The 18,296-nt window shown below is 42.8% G+C and overlaps 1 protein-coding gene across 1 annotated transcript in view; it reads right to left on the bottom strand.

The window, feature by feature from the left end:
* The window catches only part of SPAG16 (sperm associated antigen 16), a 1,151,519-nt gene that overhangs the window by 944,288 nt on the left and 188,935 nt on the right, over window positions 1-18,296 (bottom strand). The window contains exon 10 of the mRNA XM_040440778.1: window positions 3,146-3,279. Coding sequence (XP_040296712.1) covers window positions 3,146-3,279 — 134 coding nt within the window. The remainder of the gene's footprint in view (window positions 1-3,145; window positions 3,280-18,296) is intronic.

The raw sequence follows: 18,296 nt of genomic DNA, 5'->3' as shown, positions 1-18,296 counted from the left end.
TCCTTAACCAAATTCTGGAAAAGCAAATGGTGGATACAAACATTAATAATGTAATATCCTTTGCAGCTTTACCTACAAAGGGTATGGCCCAACTTGTTGCATGTGGCCAAGCCACGCCCACGTGCAGCAGCCATTGGCCAGACTGTTTTACCGCAAAATAATACGACCGCTGGCTGGCGAGGGTGGGCGTGGCTTGTAGGTATGTAGCCGGCTGCACCAGCAGACCATAGCCTAAGTGCTCATGCACACAAACGTGTCCGTTTTTTCTGCCCGCAAATTACGGATCTGCAAAACATGGTTACTGGCTGTGTGCCTTCCGCATTTTGCGGAACGAAACGTCCGGCCCATAAAAACACAGTCCAATCCTTGTCTATAGAGCGGACAAGAATAGGACATGTTCTATATTTTTGCGGGTGTAAGAGAATGCACATATGGATGTGGACAGCCTATAGTGTGCTGTCCGCATTTTTTGCAGCCTCATTGAAGTGAATGGGTACGCATCCGTCCGCCAAAAAATGCAAACATTGCATGTTATTGGTTCTGCAACAGAAGAATTTTGGGTACACTGTGCAGAGTAAAATCAAAGAAATATGAAAAGAAAAAGTATATAGTTATGGACAAAAAGGTGGGAATCCAAGCAATTGACAACCAAGGATCACAGATTTATGGGATTTCCTATTGATGTGCCTTTAATGGATGCATACTGCAAGCTGGAAGAAACTTCTTGGAAGGAAAGAACACTTTGCTATTCACCTTTTTGTCTGACTGCAAGATAATAAAACAAAATAAAATAAAATATGCCAATCATGAAGGGCTTAGATGTTGTCTTAAGGCAGGCAGATGCGGTGTTGATGGCGGCAGCATCTGAACATATTGGTGTTATACATATTCTGCAGTCAGACATGAAAATCTTTAAGCGGAGCGTAATACCAAAGGTTGTGTTAATCAGCATCGTACTGAATAGTCCGCATGGTGCTGGCGCTCCACAGTCTGCTGCTTTGTGCTCAAATGCCTGGTGGAACATAGTTGCGGCATCTTCTGATCCTGACAGAAAATCTCATTAGGAGGCAATAAACTCTAAGCTTCTGCAACAGGTGTCGACAAGAAGAAAGTGCAAAGGGAAAGAAAGGAAACGCACCCAACACAGAGGAAGCACGTTCAAATTACTTCTTAGATACCCGCTCCCCAAACAGCAGATGCTGAGACAAACCACAAGTTTCCGTTAATGGTGTTTGCAGAGTCCAAAAAAATGTAATGCTCTTAGATGTTGAGCAGTCTGAGGAAATCATACTCCAACACGCTTTAAGAAATGTCAAATGTTACACTGCAAAAACTTTTTTCTTGGAGATGTTTTTCACTTTTTTTTCCCCCCTCACAGGATTTTTAGATGCTTTCTTCAACCAGCCAAGAAATATTTAATGTCGTTCTGATCTCTGCAAGTCTTATTATTACTAGCGTGAGCACATCAGAAACGGGTGTCACAGATGAACCTACATAACCATGTCAATATACATGAGAGATCACCCTCCACCACGGCAAGAACCAGGCATTTTACAAATACAGCTTAGGGTTCTTTCACACTAGCGGTTTTTGCGGATCTGTTACAATAATACAACCGCATGCATCCGTCATGAACGGATCCGGTTGTATGAGGTCTTCTATAGCCATGACGGATCAGTCTTGAACACCATTGAAAGTCACCTGCCTACCCCCTCGGGGTCCCACGTGCACAAATGGCAACTGGATGGTGAGCAAACGCTTATGCGTTTTGGATTACAGCATCCTTAGACTATAGCTGTGAATAAGGACGTTGTAATCCGAAATGCGTAATGGATTCTAGCACACTGGTTACCATGCTGTATTATTTTAATTGATGGAAAAAATTTGAAATTTTATTGGATTTGTCCATTGCGCTTAAGGTCTAGTCTTGTAGCAGACATAATATATAGAGAGACGGGGAGAGTTTCCAGAACTTTTATTTTTCTAGTGGGAGAAATTTTTAATTTTTAGATGCTAAAAGTATAGAAGTTTTAATAGGTGAGGTGGACAGTAGGTAGACACCAAGAAATTGTGCAATGTTGTAATGCATGTCATATTAGGTAGTCTATCCTAGAAGGGTTACTACCGCACTATTACAGGCTACAGTCTGGTATCGAAGCCTGTGGGGGCCACATTACTCCAGTCCTGGGGCTGGGTGCACAAAGCTTGACGATTTCCATGAAAAGAAAACAATGTACACCTTTTTCAGAGCTCTGATAACCATTTATGCTACTAAACCAAGGAGTAACAGACACAGATTACCAAAATGACTGAAATAGATCCTCTTAGGAAGACCAAAAGAAAAAATGTTTGCAGGGTACAAGAATCAATGCCCCTCTCCCCAATCAAAGCACTTATGGGGAAAGGGTTAAACAAGGAAAACAAATGTGGCTTTGCAAAGTCATACGTGCATTGTTCTCAGGCGAGAGTAAAGAAACACGTACAATTGTAGAACATACCCCGAAAGTGAAATGCTGGAGCAAATTGGGCACAATGGCAATATCACCCTCTAAATCAACACCATACCAACAACCATTAACCAATCCGAGCTTAACCAGAAATGGTAAATGATCAAATATTCCTTCAACTACTGTGAACAAATTATTTCACTTTTCTTCTTCTACCGATACATTTAACAGATTCTATTATTTTGACCATTATACACTGATATGTATGTTTTTGCACATTTAATTTTTATTTTTTTTTAAAGCAGAAAACATATATGGTATAGAACGTTTCAAGTATACCAAATTATTCTGTGCGCCAAGCAGATAAAGAGGGTTTTCTGTGATCTCGGTGCATTCGCACACCAGCAGCTGTATCAGTATGCGCTGCTGATGTACAGTATAATCATATTAAAATTTAATGTAAATAAATATTTATTTGTGGTTATTCTCATAAGTACGTTGCACAGTATTGCCTAGGCTGACGAGAATTACCAGTGCCTCTGCTGCCACCTAGTGTCCAAACAAAGCTGAACATTAGGAGTCCATGCACCAGATACAGTGAATGCATAGAAAATAACCCACTGTAAGACGAGCATTCGCCGTAGCCCCTAGTAAAGGCTTCTGTCTCCTTACAATTTCTACAAATGAAATATTCCTACCAGCTCACGGCTAGTTCATGTGCTTTCAGGGTGTTGCTTAAACTGTATCCACTTGTTTTAAGGAGATGGCTGCTCTTCCCTTTAAGTTGAGCCAGAAGAGGGTTCACTCTGTTGTCCGGAGGAAATTCAGAGTCCTGAAAAACGAATAATTAGAAGTCATGAGTTTAAGATAAAAGAAAATAAATAAATAAAAAATTATAATAATACTGAGGCTAATGTGTAAACTACCAACTGGTTTTGTTCTTGCTGTCAAAATGAAAGAAAGTACCATACAATAGAACCCCAATGGACCCAATTAAGAGCCAATGTGGTCTGTTGGGCTTCCCCCAGCAACACTGGATGCTTGCCAGAGGTTTAAGAAGTTGGTCCACCGGCTTTTTTCTGAAGAGGGGTTGTCTTTTGAGACAACCATTAACAAAAATACACACACCATTTGTAACAGCAATCAGTGATTGTCTCCTGTAAGACGGAAACCAAGCTAAAATTATCTTCTGTCCTAGATTTTGTGAGCTTAGGCCATCACCCATTTCCAGATCATAGGATTAGGAACAGCTGCGTTCTTGTGAAACCCTAATACTTTTGCAAAAATAAAAAATAGAAAAAAAATCGCAATTGCTGAAAACATCCGACAAGACATTCTACGCAGCGTAACACTGACCATTGGTTTACAAATCAAAGAGAACCTCTCATGGTGCTCAAACTACGAGCAGCATGAAATCCTGACAGGACCCCTTATAGCAGAGAGCTAGGGTTTACTCTGAAGTGCTCGGGGCGTTTCAGCGATAACATAAGGTCAGGTTTCCGACTTTATAGAATATTTAAAGAGCATAAAATTAGACCAGGCATTGGCAAATGTACCACTATGGCTCATACTGGATTATAAATCTGGTGCATCAACATTTTGTGCCTACGTTTAGTGCAGATTGTCGCAATTTAAAGATAATCTGTCAGCTCTGTAGCACCCCCAAAACTGGCGGTGTGTAGAGTAAGTGACCAGTTATGTAATTTTGGATCTACATACTCACTTGCATTTCCACGCCATGCTCTGACAAACTGGCAGTAAAATGCATTGAGAGCAAGCATATAATGGAGGGGACTCAAGAAGGAGTCTTCTCAATACATTTTACTGCTGGTTTGGAGGAGCACAGCTTCGGAAGGCAAGTCAGTATGAATATAAAAATTACATAATTTGACTCTGCATCACTTACACTATACACTGCTTAATCTAGTTTGGTTTTCTTTCTTTTTTTGGGGTGGGACTGACAGATTGCCTTTAAAACAAACTACCTTCCTACTAAGTTATACCCATTTTCCTCTAAACCACACCCATGGTCTAGCAAGGTGCAAAAAGTGCCTAACCTAGTTGCTCAATGTTTTTTCCCCCCCTGTAAATTAAAGGGGTTATCCCATGAGTAATGTAACATATGACAACCTATTTCTAACAAACTTACAACCAGCCCTGTACCTCACATGGATCCAGAGATCTCCCTGTTCATTGCTCTGCTAGATTAATATCAAGCTGACAGCTCAAGGGGAGTGTCTTGTCTGCTTCAGCTAAGGGGGCGTGTCCATGCTCTGCCTATCACAGCTCAGGAGGCAGTTGGCGCAAACTGAGCATGTGCGGCCTTCTCAGCGAGCAGGTCAAAGAAATAAATAAAAAAACAGTAGGTGGCGCTATACATATAAATTTTATTAAATCGCTCAATTGTTATGCAAAATTTTTGATTACATGCAATTACAAAAGCATTCAGATGCAGGTGCTGGTTTTAAAACTGTAGAATATTTTTTGTGGGACAACCCCTTTAAGCACATCTTAAAATAAGGTGGTCAATTAAAAAAAAAAAAGGGCTAAGCATGAGAAGAGTCCGGGCATGGGAAGTAGAGTCCACAGTGCAGCTCTTCCCTGCCCTGCTTGATGGACAGCTCTGTTTGGGAGAGATCTACCATTGAGCCAAGCAGGGCAGGGAGAAGCCGCACAACAGACTCTTCGCTCTGTGCCTGGACTAATCTCTCTATTTCTGGCTTGTTTTAAAATTGTGTTTTCTTTGAAACGTCAAAGCATTTCCTAGTATAACAGGGCTCTCCATGTCAGGATTTCATTCTGCCCATGATTCTGGCAGCATAAACCGGATTACAGCTTCCATTTAAAATGGCTCGCTGTTGGTTCCGAAAAAATTTCTAGAATCGGATTCCATGAATATATAGCAACTCTCTCAGAAACGCATTCCATATACTTAATAAATGTTGGGATACAGATATAAAGTTATACCAATAACACAAAGAGTTGTTCCAAATGACAAACTTGGCACTGCTGCATCTACAGTCGTGGCCAAAAGTTTTGAGAATGAGATAAATATTGGAAATTGGAAAAGTTGCTGCTTAAGTTTTTATAATGGCAATTTGCATATACTCCAGAATGTTATGAAGAGTGATCAGATGAATTGCATAGTCCTTCTTTGCCATGAAAATTAACTTAATCCCAAAAAAAACTTTCCACTGCATTTCATTGCTGTCATTAAAGGACCTGCTGAGATCATTTCAGTAATCGTCTTGTTAACTCAGGTGAGAATGTTGACGAGCACAAGGCTGGAGATCATTATGTCAGGCTGATTGGGTTAAAATGGCAGACATGACATGTTAAAAGGAGGGTGATGCTTGAAATCATTGTTCTTCCATTGTTAACCATGGTGACCTGCAAAGAAACGCGTGCAGCCATCATTGCGTTGCATAAAAATGGCTTCACAGACAAGGATATTGTGGCTACTAAGATTGCACCTCAATCAACAATTTATAGGATCATCAAGAACTTCAAGGAAAGAGGTTCAATTCTTGTTAAGAAGGCTTCAGGGCGTTCAAGAAAGTCCAGCAAGCGCCAGGAAATTCTTCTAAAGAGGATTCAGCTGCGGGATCAGAGTGCCACCAGTGCAGAGCTTGCTCAGGAATGGCAGCAGGCAGGTGTGAGCGCATCTGCACGCACAGTGAGGCGAAGACTTTTGGAAGATGGCCTGGTGTCAAGAAGGGCAGCAAAGAAGCCACTTCTCTCCAAAAAAAAACATCAGGGACAGATTGATCTTCTGCAGAAAGTATGGTGAATGGACTGCTGAGGACTGGGGCAATGTCATATTCTCCGATGAAGCCTCTTTCCGATTGTTTGGGGCATCTGAAAAAAGGCTTGTCTGGAAAAGAAAAGGTGAGCGCTACCATCAGTCCTGTGTCATGCCAACAGTAAAGCATCCCGAGACCATTCATGTGTGGGGTTGCTTCTCATCCAAGGGAGTGGGCTCACTCACAATTTTGCCCAAAAACACAGCCATGAATAAAGAATGGTACCAAAACACCCTCCAACAACAACTTCTTCCAACAATCCAACAACAGTTTGGTGAAGAACAATGCATTTTCCAGCACGATGGAGCACCGTGCCATAAGGCAAAAGTGATAACTAAGTGGCTTGGGGACCAAAACGTTGACATTTTGGGTCCATGGCCTGGAAACTCCCCAGATCTTAATCCCATTGAGAACTTGTGGTCAATCCTCAAGAGGCGGGTGGACAAACAAGTACCCACTAATTCTGACAAACTCCAAGAAGTGATTATGAAAGAATGGGTTGCTATCAGTCAGGAATTGGCCCAGAAGTTGATTGAGAGCATGCCCAGTCGAATTGCAGAGGTCCTGAAAAAGAAGGGCCAACACTGCAAATACTGACTCTTTGCATAAATGTCATGTAATTGTCGATAAAAAGCCTTTGAAACGTATGAAGTGCGTGTAATTATATTTCACTACATCACAGAAACAACTGAAACAAAAGATCTAAAAGCAGTTTAGCAGCAAACTTTGTGAAGACTAATATTTGTGTCATTCTCAAAACTTTTGGCCACGACTGTACACATACTAGAATATTCAAACTAAGGGCCCATGCACACAGCCGTAGTCATCTTTGTCTGCAAAACAGATAAGAATAGGACATGTTCTATTTATTTATTTTTGCGGGGCCGTAGAACGGACATAGGGATGTGGACAGCACATGGTTCATTGAAATGAATGGTTCCGCATCCAATCCCCAAAAACTACGGATCGGATGCGGACAAAAACAACGGTGGTGTGTATGAGCCCTAACAATTATAGGACGTACCTGTATATTCTAGGGCCTAGGGGAACAGGTGGACAGAGATTGAATCGATTGGCTTCTGCACAATGATGAGAGTGCAGGTGTCTGCTCCTCTTATCTACTTGTTATGGCGTTGGGTTGGCTTGTTGCTGCTGTTTAATACTGGGTACAATGCGCTCCAAAATGTGTGCACAGGGATTTTTACAACTGCAGTTAACGAACAAGCAGCAGTTAACAGAAGCTAATTAAAACAGATATCACAACAAAATGCTGCAGTTGTTTTAAGCCTCATTTGCATTCTTTCCCAATCTACCTTATTAACCTTCACTATTAACAGGTAAATGATTCCAGCAAACAGATCAGTGTTAACATTCTCCCATAAGTGACTGTGATAATAAGGCTTGTCACTTTCGGGAGGCGTACGCACCACTCGGCATTACAAGGGCCTGAAACAGAAAATGCTGTGATCATTTTCATATTTTTTTTTATTCTGCATATTACTTTACCTCCCTACTGATAGAATAACCTTGATGCATAATCTTCCCTTTTCATTAATCTGTACAGAATCAGATCCGTAATGATATAATTGCCTGTTATTATCATACTGCGCATTCATAATTCCTCACATATTGTGCCTGGGAGACAGCTAGCTGGAGTGCATTATAATTGTTCCACCACAGTATACATGTGCCTAGTGCAAGGCCCCCGGTTGGTACTAAGACTGTATAATACGCTAAATCCATTTTATTAATAAAACATAAAATTAACAGTCAAGTAGCTTGCCTTATGCACAAATTGCCCATTGATGGCACAGGAATTTAATGTAGATCTTGTATGAAGTCATTCTCCTGAAAGGCACTTTTCACATTTGACACACAGTCAGATAGGATTCCACAACACAAGCCGTCAAGAATTCCAGCCCTTTTGGGCTCCTGTTATAAAGTATACTCTTAGGGACTGGCAATGGCTAGAACTTTTTAAGGAGTTCAAACAGAGTGAGTCCTGTCACCTGCTATGGAGCATTGAGAGGGTTTACAAGCCATCAAGATGAAGGGCATCTTTCGCTTCAACAATTAGAATATCAGGAGACCTATTGTGGGGGCAGGTACCGGTAAATCGGAAAGATAGCGATAACCTATCTGGAGCAACACCCCAGCAAAATATTACATGTAGTTAGTGTAGTAATAAGTTATTTATTCTCACAGAAAGGGATGACAATCACTGGTACAAAACGCTTGGTAGAACATTGCAGATGTACAGTACAGACAGTTCATTGGTGGGGTCTGGAGGACTGTGCACCACACCTCAAATTCTCTAGAAGGTCAGGCTATGCCCAAATCTTCTGTTCCAGTCTGGGTATTAGGGAGATTGCCTCCTACTACAGCACACCGCCTAGATGTTATTTATGGGGTTGCACCAGCCTCTTGTATGTCAATGCCCTTGGAAGATTCTAGCAATCGTCAAGTCTCTTCCTTCCTCAGCATTTACTTATGCCCACCCACAGTAAACATACAGTGAGCACACGGCCAACACTTGTATTTTGATCTGCAATTAGTCCCTGACCATCGCATGGTCAACATTTGAGTCTGCTCTGGTCCTGTGCACTGGATCCCTAGCTTGTATTCTTCTGGCCAGGGTATGAACATGGACACCTAGGTCCCACCGCTTGGACTGCCATCGATAACGAGAAGGGGGTCCTGTATGAATGGTGCTGCAGTTTCTACTTCATTCTTTATGGGATTGTGGGGGATAGCAGATCACAGCCCCTAAAGATGCACGGAGGGTCAAAAGTTCTCCGATGAACAGCAATCTAAAGTTTGCAATGACGTGGGAGAGCAATATATATTCTATAAATGTATCTCTGAATTAACAAGCAACCATGAACGTCATATCAATCTCTGAAACACTGGGAGGCTTCATTTTCTTTGAATATAAGGTGACTTGTGTGCATAAAATGACCTGTGTGGGAAGCAAATTGTAAGTCAGCTGTCCAAGGTTCATTTCTGAACTGTGTTAACCGTGATGAGAATAGTTCCCTCTGTAAGAAATAAGAATCCATACAGCTAAGATAGAGACACCGAAAGTTTGTATTTTATTTCCTGCTAGATTGCCTAGCAAGTTTTTCTGACAACCAGTCCCTCCTCGAGGTCTCTTCTGAAAAAGATTTTTACATCACTGTACCCTCTGAAAATCATTTGCAAGAATGAACCTTATGTTCTTAAAGAATGTGCAAGACTCATTCCAGAAACGGCAATGTGTTAATATGTACGCTGCTCCCTGGGACATCATACACAATACAATTATGCAGAAGTTATTTATGTGCTGTATAAAGGTCTAGCTGTGGATTCTCCTCGGTTCCAGAACACAAAATCAGTTTTTTTTAAAGCGCTCCTTGTGGCTTCGAGTATCATACATCAATACGCGGTGAAATGTAACAACTGTAAAATGAATTGCATTTTCTTAATGCAGGTTTTGGCTGTTTTTACCACAAAATGAATCCTTAAATAAAAAGAATCATTAAGAAGTAATGTGGTTTTCTTAGTGACTTGCTTCATCTTTAACTTTGCACTGCATGCCGAGAGAAATGCTCTCCACTGACATAGAAACAAGTCCTAGCTACAGATACCGGGTTACTGCATTCGGCATGCTTGGAAGTCATCGACTGCAGATTGTGCCAATGATCTAATGTTGGTCCCCAGCCTTTGGCATGAGTCACATGCAGGTTTCCCCCAGTGATCAGCTAATACTAACGTGATGTTGAGTTTAGGGTTAGTACCATAAAACGGCGGTTGACACCAAAGAGCTGTTACTTGGCATCTAGGTCAGAATCAATAGATACTTAGCAGCTGGAATATCAAAGTAGGCCTTGTGCCAACACACAAAATAACAAAATAATGTGGTCATAAAAGGCAGAAAGATGTACGAAACCAGATATGCTGTTGCACATATATAATCGGGGGAGCAAATCCTGCACATGTGATCCGTTGCAGCAATTCCCAGCAAAATGCATACAATGGAGGATGCCGGCAGCGGACCACATGTACCACAGAAAAATTCTACACGGGGGAGCCAAATGTGTGGATGTAATTGGCTATATAAAGCAAACGGTTACAAAGAAAAAAATAGTGCACTACAATGGAAAATGCAATTCACAATATATGGCTAAACCTTCAGAATGATATAAAAATGAGATTTTCGTCAATATACAGATGTAGCAGGGTTAACACACAAACTCTTAACTGAAATTTCTTAACTCATCGCGTTATCTTGAAGCAAAAGTCATTGAAAAGCAATTGAAGGTGTTTGCTTAACGCATTTAGTTCAGATAGCATGTCTCATAAAGCACGTGTGTTAACTTTACTACATCTGTAATATTATATCGAGGTCTCTCAAAGTGGCATGGGACCTAACACTAACCTATCTATGCCATATGAGCAATTACGGATAGGGGCATAGAGTCCGACACACAGCCAACATACTCCCAGTTGCCTCCAGCGTGAAATCACACATACATGTTGGCTGTGTGTCGGACTCTATGCCTCTATCCGTAATTGCTCATATGGCATAGATAGCTTAGTGTTACATCCCATGCCACTTTGAGAGACCTTGTCGGGGTGCGCGGGCTCCAGTATGTTCTTGATATAAGAATATACAGATGGAGCAAGGTTAGCACTCCAACTCTTAACTCAAATTTCTTAACTCATCGCGTTATCTTGAGACAAAAGCCATTGAAAAGCAATTGAATGTGTTTGCTTAGATTGGCTAACACAATTCAGAAATCTCAGAAAACAGGAGTGTTAACTCTACTCCATCCGTATTGGCGAAAGTCTCATTTTAATATCAGTGTTAGGGTTTGGCCATATACTGTCAATTGCATTTTTCATTGTAGTGCACCATTTTTTGCAACACAACAGCAATATAATCATTTTTTTTCCCACAAAAGTAGTTGTCCAAGTAAGGCTAGTTTCACACCAGCGTTTTCCCTTTCCACTATTGAGATTCGTCATAGGGTCTCAATAGTGGAGGAAAACTATTCCGTTTTGTCTCCATTCATTGTCAATGGGTACAAAACTGAACTGAAGGGAATGGCGTGCACCGGAATGCATTCCATTCAGTTTCATTGCGTTCCCATGACGCACACAAAAGCGCAGCAAGCAGCGTTTTTGAGTGCGTCCTGGGATGCGGAGCAAGACGGATCTGTCATGACTCACAGTGTAAGTCAATAAAGAAGGATCTGTTTTCTCTGACACAAAAGAAAACGGATCCTTCCCCCATTGACTTACAATGATTTTAGAGACTGATCAGTCATTGCTATGTTAAAGATAATACAGACTGGGGGGGGAGTGGCGTGGCCTGGCCATCAATGTGAGAAGACATGCCTGCCTGAGCTCCTGAGCAGCGCCCTTGAGTATCCTGTGCCTGCGGCTGGAGTCTAATATTCGGCTGAAAAGAAGCAGAGGAGGGCGAGCAGGCTCCCTGCAACCCTATTCGGGCATGACCCGCACTACAAAAGTAGGAGAGGAGGGCCAAGAGGGACTGGGACCAACATCGGCGAAACAAAATGGCGCCGCCGACTCGTCTAGGTCAGCGGATGTGGCGGCTCGTTTGGAGCAATTCACCCGAGTTTCCCCTGCAGGAGGAGGCGCTGAGGGCACAGATGCACCACTGAGGAGGACAGACGGAAGAGAGGCGAGTTCCCCCACTGACAACACCCTGGGGTATAGCGCCCAGCAAGATGGCGAACTCCATGTGGCGGAGACAGGAGCTGGTGAAGGGGGAACCCACAAGGCGCTTGATGTGCATCCTATGCTCCAGCCACAATTACCTCTTCCTAGTCTAACACAAGATATAGAGCCCATGATTAAAGATATATTCCTGGCAGTGCAACAATGCAGCTCTGCACTAATGACCCTCAATACATCCATGGGGTCACTCCAAGAGGGTGTTTTTTTCTTTTTTTATCCGGCAGGACATAACGAAAGTTATTGAGCGTGTTGCGGGGGTGGAGGAAAGAGTGTGCCTTTTGGAAGATCAAGTACCCCCTGTAAAGCGGGACCTGGCCAAAGTAATTTACAATATCACCACTCTCATAAATAAAGTGGATTTTGAGAATAGATCACGCCGCAACAACCTTCGCTTGGAGGGATTGTCGGAAAAAGTGGAAGGTGTTAACGCTGCGCGGTTCTTTGAAGAGTGGTTTAAAGATAAATTTGGGCAAAACTCTCTGTCTCCATTATTTGCAATAGAAAGGGCGCACAGGGTTCCATTCCACCCGCCACTGCCAGGTGTACCCCCCAGACCGATCTTGCTTAGGATCCTGTACTTTCAAGACCAGGACACTATTCTCCGCAAAGCAAGAGATCATGTGGATTTACTCATCAATGGCAATAAGATATCCATCTTTCCTGACTTCTCGGCAGAGGTCCAAAGATGGCAGGCAAAATTTCTTGAGGTTAAAAGAAGACTACGAATGAAAAATGTGCAGTACTCCATGCTGTATCCTTCCAAGTTGCGGGGGGTCGCTGGTGGAACTGTCCACTTGTTTGAATCACCTAAAAATGGTGTCCACTGGATGGATCTGAATGAAAGTTCTCTCTGTGACCCCGTTGGGACTGGCTAACCAAGAGGACTGACTTTCTAGAATTGGACTGTCACTGAGGATCACACAGCGACTGCCGGAGCATAGCGATGAGTACGCTGCCTTCTCTGTACTTTATTCCATCTACCATCACTGTCCCTCCCCTCTCTATGTTCTACTGTCCACTAGACAGCTAAAATGAACAGGGAGCTGTCCTGATTTCTTTCCTAATTTTCTTTCACACCCCCCTCCCTTTTTTCCCCTTCTTTTGAGGCTAGTCCTCTATGTATCTTAGCTATCTGATTTAAGATGCCGCTTATTGTACAAGATTTGTCGCTGCTCAGGGCTTTCTTTAGAAAGTTTTCTTATGTTCACAGGACACTTGCTTTATATGGCAGCGTGTTACTAGGGCAAGGCAGTTGGTGCTAACTCTTCATATTTGTTGGCTTCAGGAAATTTAGGTGCCTCAAGTACCCTGGGTGGGACAGTTGGAGCGATGCTGGGGTTTTCTTCTTTTTTTTGTTTGTATTGGGCGTGAATCTGCAAAAAGACAACATATCAATTTCCATCTGACCAATGGGAACAGATTAACCTATATGGATGTATATCCTACACATTTCTGTACTTTTCCAAATTATAGCAGGTAGGGCTCAGATTATTGTCTGGAATGTCAGGGGCCTGGGAGACGCCACAAAATGGCAGGCAGTCTATATGGTCGTACAAATGTATTAACTGGCCATACTATGTCTCAAAGAAACGCATCTATCCACAAACACTCCCAAAGACTGCTGCATAAACCGTGGATCTCACACACCTACCATTCTACCTTCTCCACACATGCCAGAGGGGTCAGTTCACAGGGCTATTACTTTTGAATGCTACTCTTCGAAAATTGATCCTGATGGTAGATATGTCTGCCTACACTGTTCTTTCTGACTGCTATGTATATTCCACCACCGTATTCCTGTGAAGTGATAAAGCCAGTGATGACAGTTGTACTTCGGGCCCTACAGTGCCGATACCTATGCTTGGGGACTTTAAGAAGTACTTAAACCCATCTCTAGACATCTCCGGACAATTCCATCAGGGCCCCCACCCCGGCAACCTCATTGGCAAGGCTATTACACGGGTTGGATCTTCATGACCTGTGGAGACTCCGATTTCCTAATGTGCACCAATTTTCTTGTTTTTCAACATCTCATAACTCTTTCCAGACTAGACTTGCCTATTGGGTCCCTGTAGGTCTCGTCATACATTTCCTCTATCGAATACCTACTGCGTAATCTGTCAGGCCATTCTCCTATCCGTATAGAGAAGCAACTTGTGAGAGGTAAGGAGCTTAGCGGACCATTTCTATGGAAACTTAACCCGTTCTGGATTCAGCTTTTGGATAAGGGGGAGCCTCTCACAGAACAGATTAATTCGCTCTAATCTGCGTTCAGAGGCTATGGGGGCGGTTTGGGATACTATGAAAGCTTATGTCCGGGGTCTTTATAAACAAAAAATTAAACGGTGCGAAACTAAAACTAGGGGACTCTCTGACTCCTTGCAGTGAGAGGTGAAAGACTCCAAGGCTGCTTATATACGGGACCCATCCACACGGACTGAGTCTGTGTGGAAGGAGGCACAGGATAAACTTAATGACCATTTGATCCAAGCTGCTGACAAACGCTTCTTCCTGAGACAGATATTTTGAAGCAGGTGAAAGTGCAGGTAGTTTGCTGGCCAAAGTGGTTCGCTTGCAGGAGGGCCCATCCAGAATAGTGGCTATTAGAACTAGAGAGGGGGTTCATTCCACAGATGATCCGGTAATCCTTAGGGTACTTTCACACTAGCGTTTTTCTTTTCCGGCGCTGAGTTCCATCCTAGGGGCTCAAATCCGGAAAAGAACTGATCAGTTTTATCCTAATGCATTCTGAATGGAGAGAAATCTGTTCAGGATGTCTTCAGTTCAGTCTTTTTGACTGATCAGGCTTTTCAGAAAACCGTAGCATGTTGTATTTTTACCTCCGGCCAAAAATCCGGAACACTTTGACTAAACTCCGGATCCGGCCTTTTTCCCATTGACTTGCATTAACGCCGGATCCGGCGCCGTGTGTGCCGTCAAACCGGATCCGGCTTTTGCATGTTAAACCCGAAAAATGTGAAAAAAAAGTTAAAGTCCATAAATGGCGGATCCGTTTTTTCCAATGCTTTTTTTCATTGTGATCAAAATCCTGATCAGGATTCAAATGTAATCCGTTTTCACACGTTTTTCCGGATCCGGCGGGCAGTTCCGGTGTCAGAATTGAACGCCGGATTTAAACAACGCTAGTGTGAAAGTAGCCTTAATGAGTTTTATAGATACTATAAAGAGCTATAAACCTCCAAACTCAAAATGGAGATTGGCAATATCAAATCTTATCTGGCCAATATACCTGTCCCAGTGATGTCTCTGGAATCAGCCCAGTACCTAGATGAGCACTTAGAACTTAAGGCGGCTCTTGGAAAATTATCGCCAATGAGAAAGCCCCGGGTTTTGACGGCTTGCCGTCCAAGTATTTTTAAAAGATATAAGGAGACCCTTCTCCCTCACCTGTTAGACACCTTTAATGATGTTTGCAATTGGGGAAATTGCCTGCATCTATGCAGGAGGCTGTGGTGGTAGTGTTACCAAAACTTGGCAAGGACCCAACTTAGCCTGAATCCTATGGGCCAGGGATGGCCAACCTGTGGCTCTCCAGCTGTTGCAAAACTACAACTCCCAGCATGCCCAGACAGCCTACAGCTATTAGCCTATGGCAGGGCATGGTGGGAATTGTAGTTTTACAACAGCTGAAGAGCTGCTGGTTGGCCAGCCCTGCTATAGGCTCATCTACCTTTTGTAGACGGAGGTGAAAATACTGGCGAAAGTACTTGCTAATCGGCTTAACAAGGTTATTACTTCCCTCATACCTGAAGACCAATCAGGTTTATGCCAGACAAAAGTACACCCATTAATCTTCAGAGACTTTTCTTCAATCTTCAGATATCAGTGGACACTGGGGGATGCCATGCAATAATCTCCCTAGACGCTGCCAAGGCTTTTGACAGCGTGGAGTGGGAATATCTGTGGGAGGTCATGGGGGCCATGGGGTTTGGTCAAGGTTTCAGGTCATGGGTCAAACTGCTCTACTGCTCGCCAGTAGCCAGGATTATGGCAAACTGGGAACTGTCTGCACAATTTAGATTGCAAAGGGGAACGAGGCAAGGCTGTCCACTGTCCCCTCTATTGTTCGCTATTGCCACTGAACCCCTGGCCTGTCTCCTGCGTTCTTCTCCTGACTGGAAGAAGTTTCTACTGGGTTCTCGGGAGGAGAGTCTCCCTGTATGAAGACGATATGCTCCTGTATGTAGGGGATATAGAGCACTCGATTCACCCCATTATGAGGGATATTATTAAATTTGGGAAACATTCAGGGTTAGCAATTAATTGGGAGAAAGCTGTAATTTTTCCTCTTGATTCCCTTCCACCACAGATGGAATGGACTCAAATCCAGTTACAGGTTACCCGCAGTTTTAAATATCTGGGTGTTGTAATAATGCCAACAATTACAGAATATGTTAAAGTTAATATGGACCCCCTGCTTCATAACTTTACTGGTAAGGTCAATGCCTGGTGTAAAGTACCCCTCAGTTGTTGATCGTCGTAATCTAACTAAAATGATACTGATGTCCCAATTACTTTATATATTACATAATTCCCCCATATGGATTCCCCAGTGGGTATTCTAGAAGATCCAGGGCATCTTGCGCTCCTTGGTGTGGAAAAAGCAACAACCCAGAATCCGCATAGAAACTCTACAGAGGGTCAAAGAGGAGGGAGGTCTCTCTCTCCCATGGGCTATACTTCGTAGCCGCACACATACAGCACCTTAAGGGATGGGGGCAGCATATAGGCTTAGGGACCTTGGCTAGAATAGTGTCCTTTATTAGGAAGCAGAAGGCACCAATCACTATGGCAGAGCTTGGAAAGTCGCAGACATGCTATGGGATTTATCCTACAATCTCTCTAATAACGAAAATTTGGTCCATGTTTAAGGAATTGATTGGTCTTGAGGGATTTTATGACACTATGCTCCTAGGGCACAATCCGCAACTTCCTGAAATATTTAGGCTAGAGGGCTTTTCCTCTTGGGAAGAAAAAGGTATTCTATTTCTCCATCAGATCCCGACGGGAGATATTATAAAGCTGTGTGTACAATTATGCATATGAACTGCAGTTCGAGGATGGTATACAACTGTCAGTCTCCCCTTCTATAGTCCAGTAGGTGCTGCGTGGTGGCAACTAAGGGATTCATCTCTCTGATCTATAGACACCTATTTCATAAATCTACCTCATCTGGCTGTCTACCGGTCAAAGATAAATGGGAATGAGAAGTCAGTAGTATATCTCAGGAAAAATGGGACACTATTTTGGCTTTAACCCCTAGTCTAACACTTAGTGAGGCTCAACGAATATCCCACTTGTACCTAGTGCATAGAGTTTATAAAAAACCCCTGCATTTCTGCACAAAAACGGTGTTCGGACGAATTCCCACTGCCCTCGGTGCGGGGCGGAAGACGTTTCCCTGATGCAAATGTTTTGAGAGTGCTCTGCGCTAGGGGTTTACTGGGAGGGAGTGTTGTGGATAGTTGCCAAGATGACTCAGATACATTTACCAAGAGACCCCAGAGTATGTGTGTTGGGTCTTGTAGACTTGTCGGAAGGTGATGGCAAAGTATCTTTGTGTATTCACAGAATGCTCTTCCAGGATAGAATATGGCTAGCCAAACATTGGAGAGAGCGGAACCCACCCACTAAACGGAAATTTATAAACCGACTTAACACTATTCTAAGATATGAAAGAGGGGTATATCTGAAAAAAAGATGTCCAGCTAAATTCATGGCAGTCTGGCAGGGCTGGTTTGCATTCCCTGGATTGGCGTCTCTGACACTAATGAGCGACTGTCTACGGGGGCAACTTTCCATACTAGGGCATGTAGTTTAACTCTTTGGTACACCTGTTAAGCCTTTGGCCTATAACCACGGTCACACCTGACATTCTGAATTATGCATTGTATTGTGCAAAAAGTCTTGCATTGCACCTGTCATGTTCAGTGGTACTATACTTTCAAAACACGGGCTGATTTAGTTGTCTCTCCACAGGGAAGTTGGGTGGGGAATTTCTATAGAATGTTCTATGTGATCTGGTACCTTTATGGATATCGATATAACAATAACGACAAAATATGCAATATTTGTATATCTGTACTGCTTTATAATGCTTTGATCCAGATATGTGGTTTATTGTACAAGAAAAACTTTATTTCAATAAAAAATATACTTGATTAAAAAAATATATAATTATAATACAACCAGATCCGTTCATAACGGATGCAGACTGTTGTATTATCATGACGGAAGCTGGTGTGAAAGTAGCCTTAGATAACAATTCTGGCAGTCCCTG

This window comes from Bufo bufo, chromosome 7 (assembly GCF_905171765.1).
Source record: "Bufo bufo chromosome 7, aBufBuf1.1, whole genome shotgun sequence".
NCBI classification, from domain to species: Eukaryota; Metazoa; Chordata; class Amphibia; order Anura; family Bufonidae; genus Bufo; species Bufo bufo.
The sequence above is the reverse complement of the archived record's forward strand: the minus strand, read 5'-3'. Positions and strand labels throughout refer to the sequence as shown.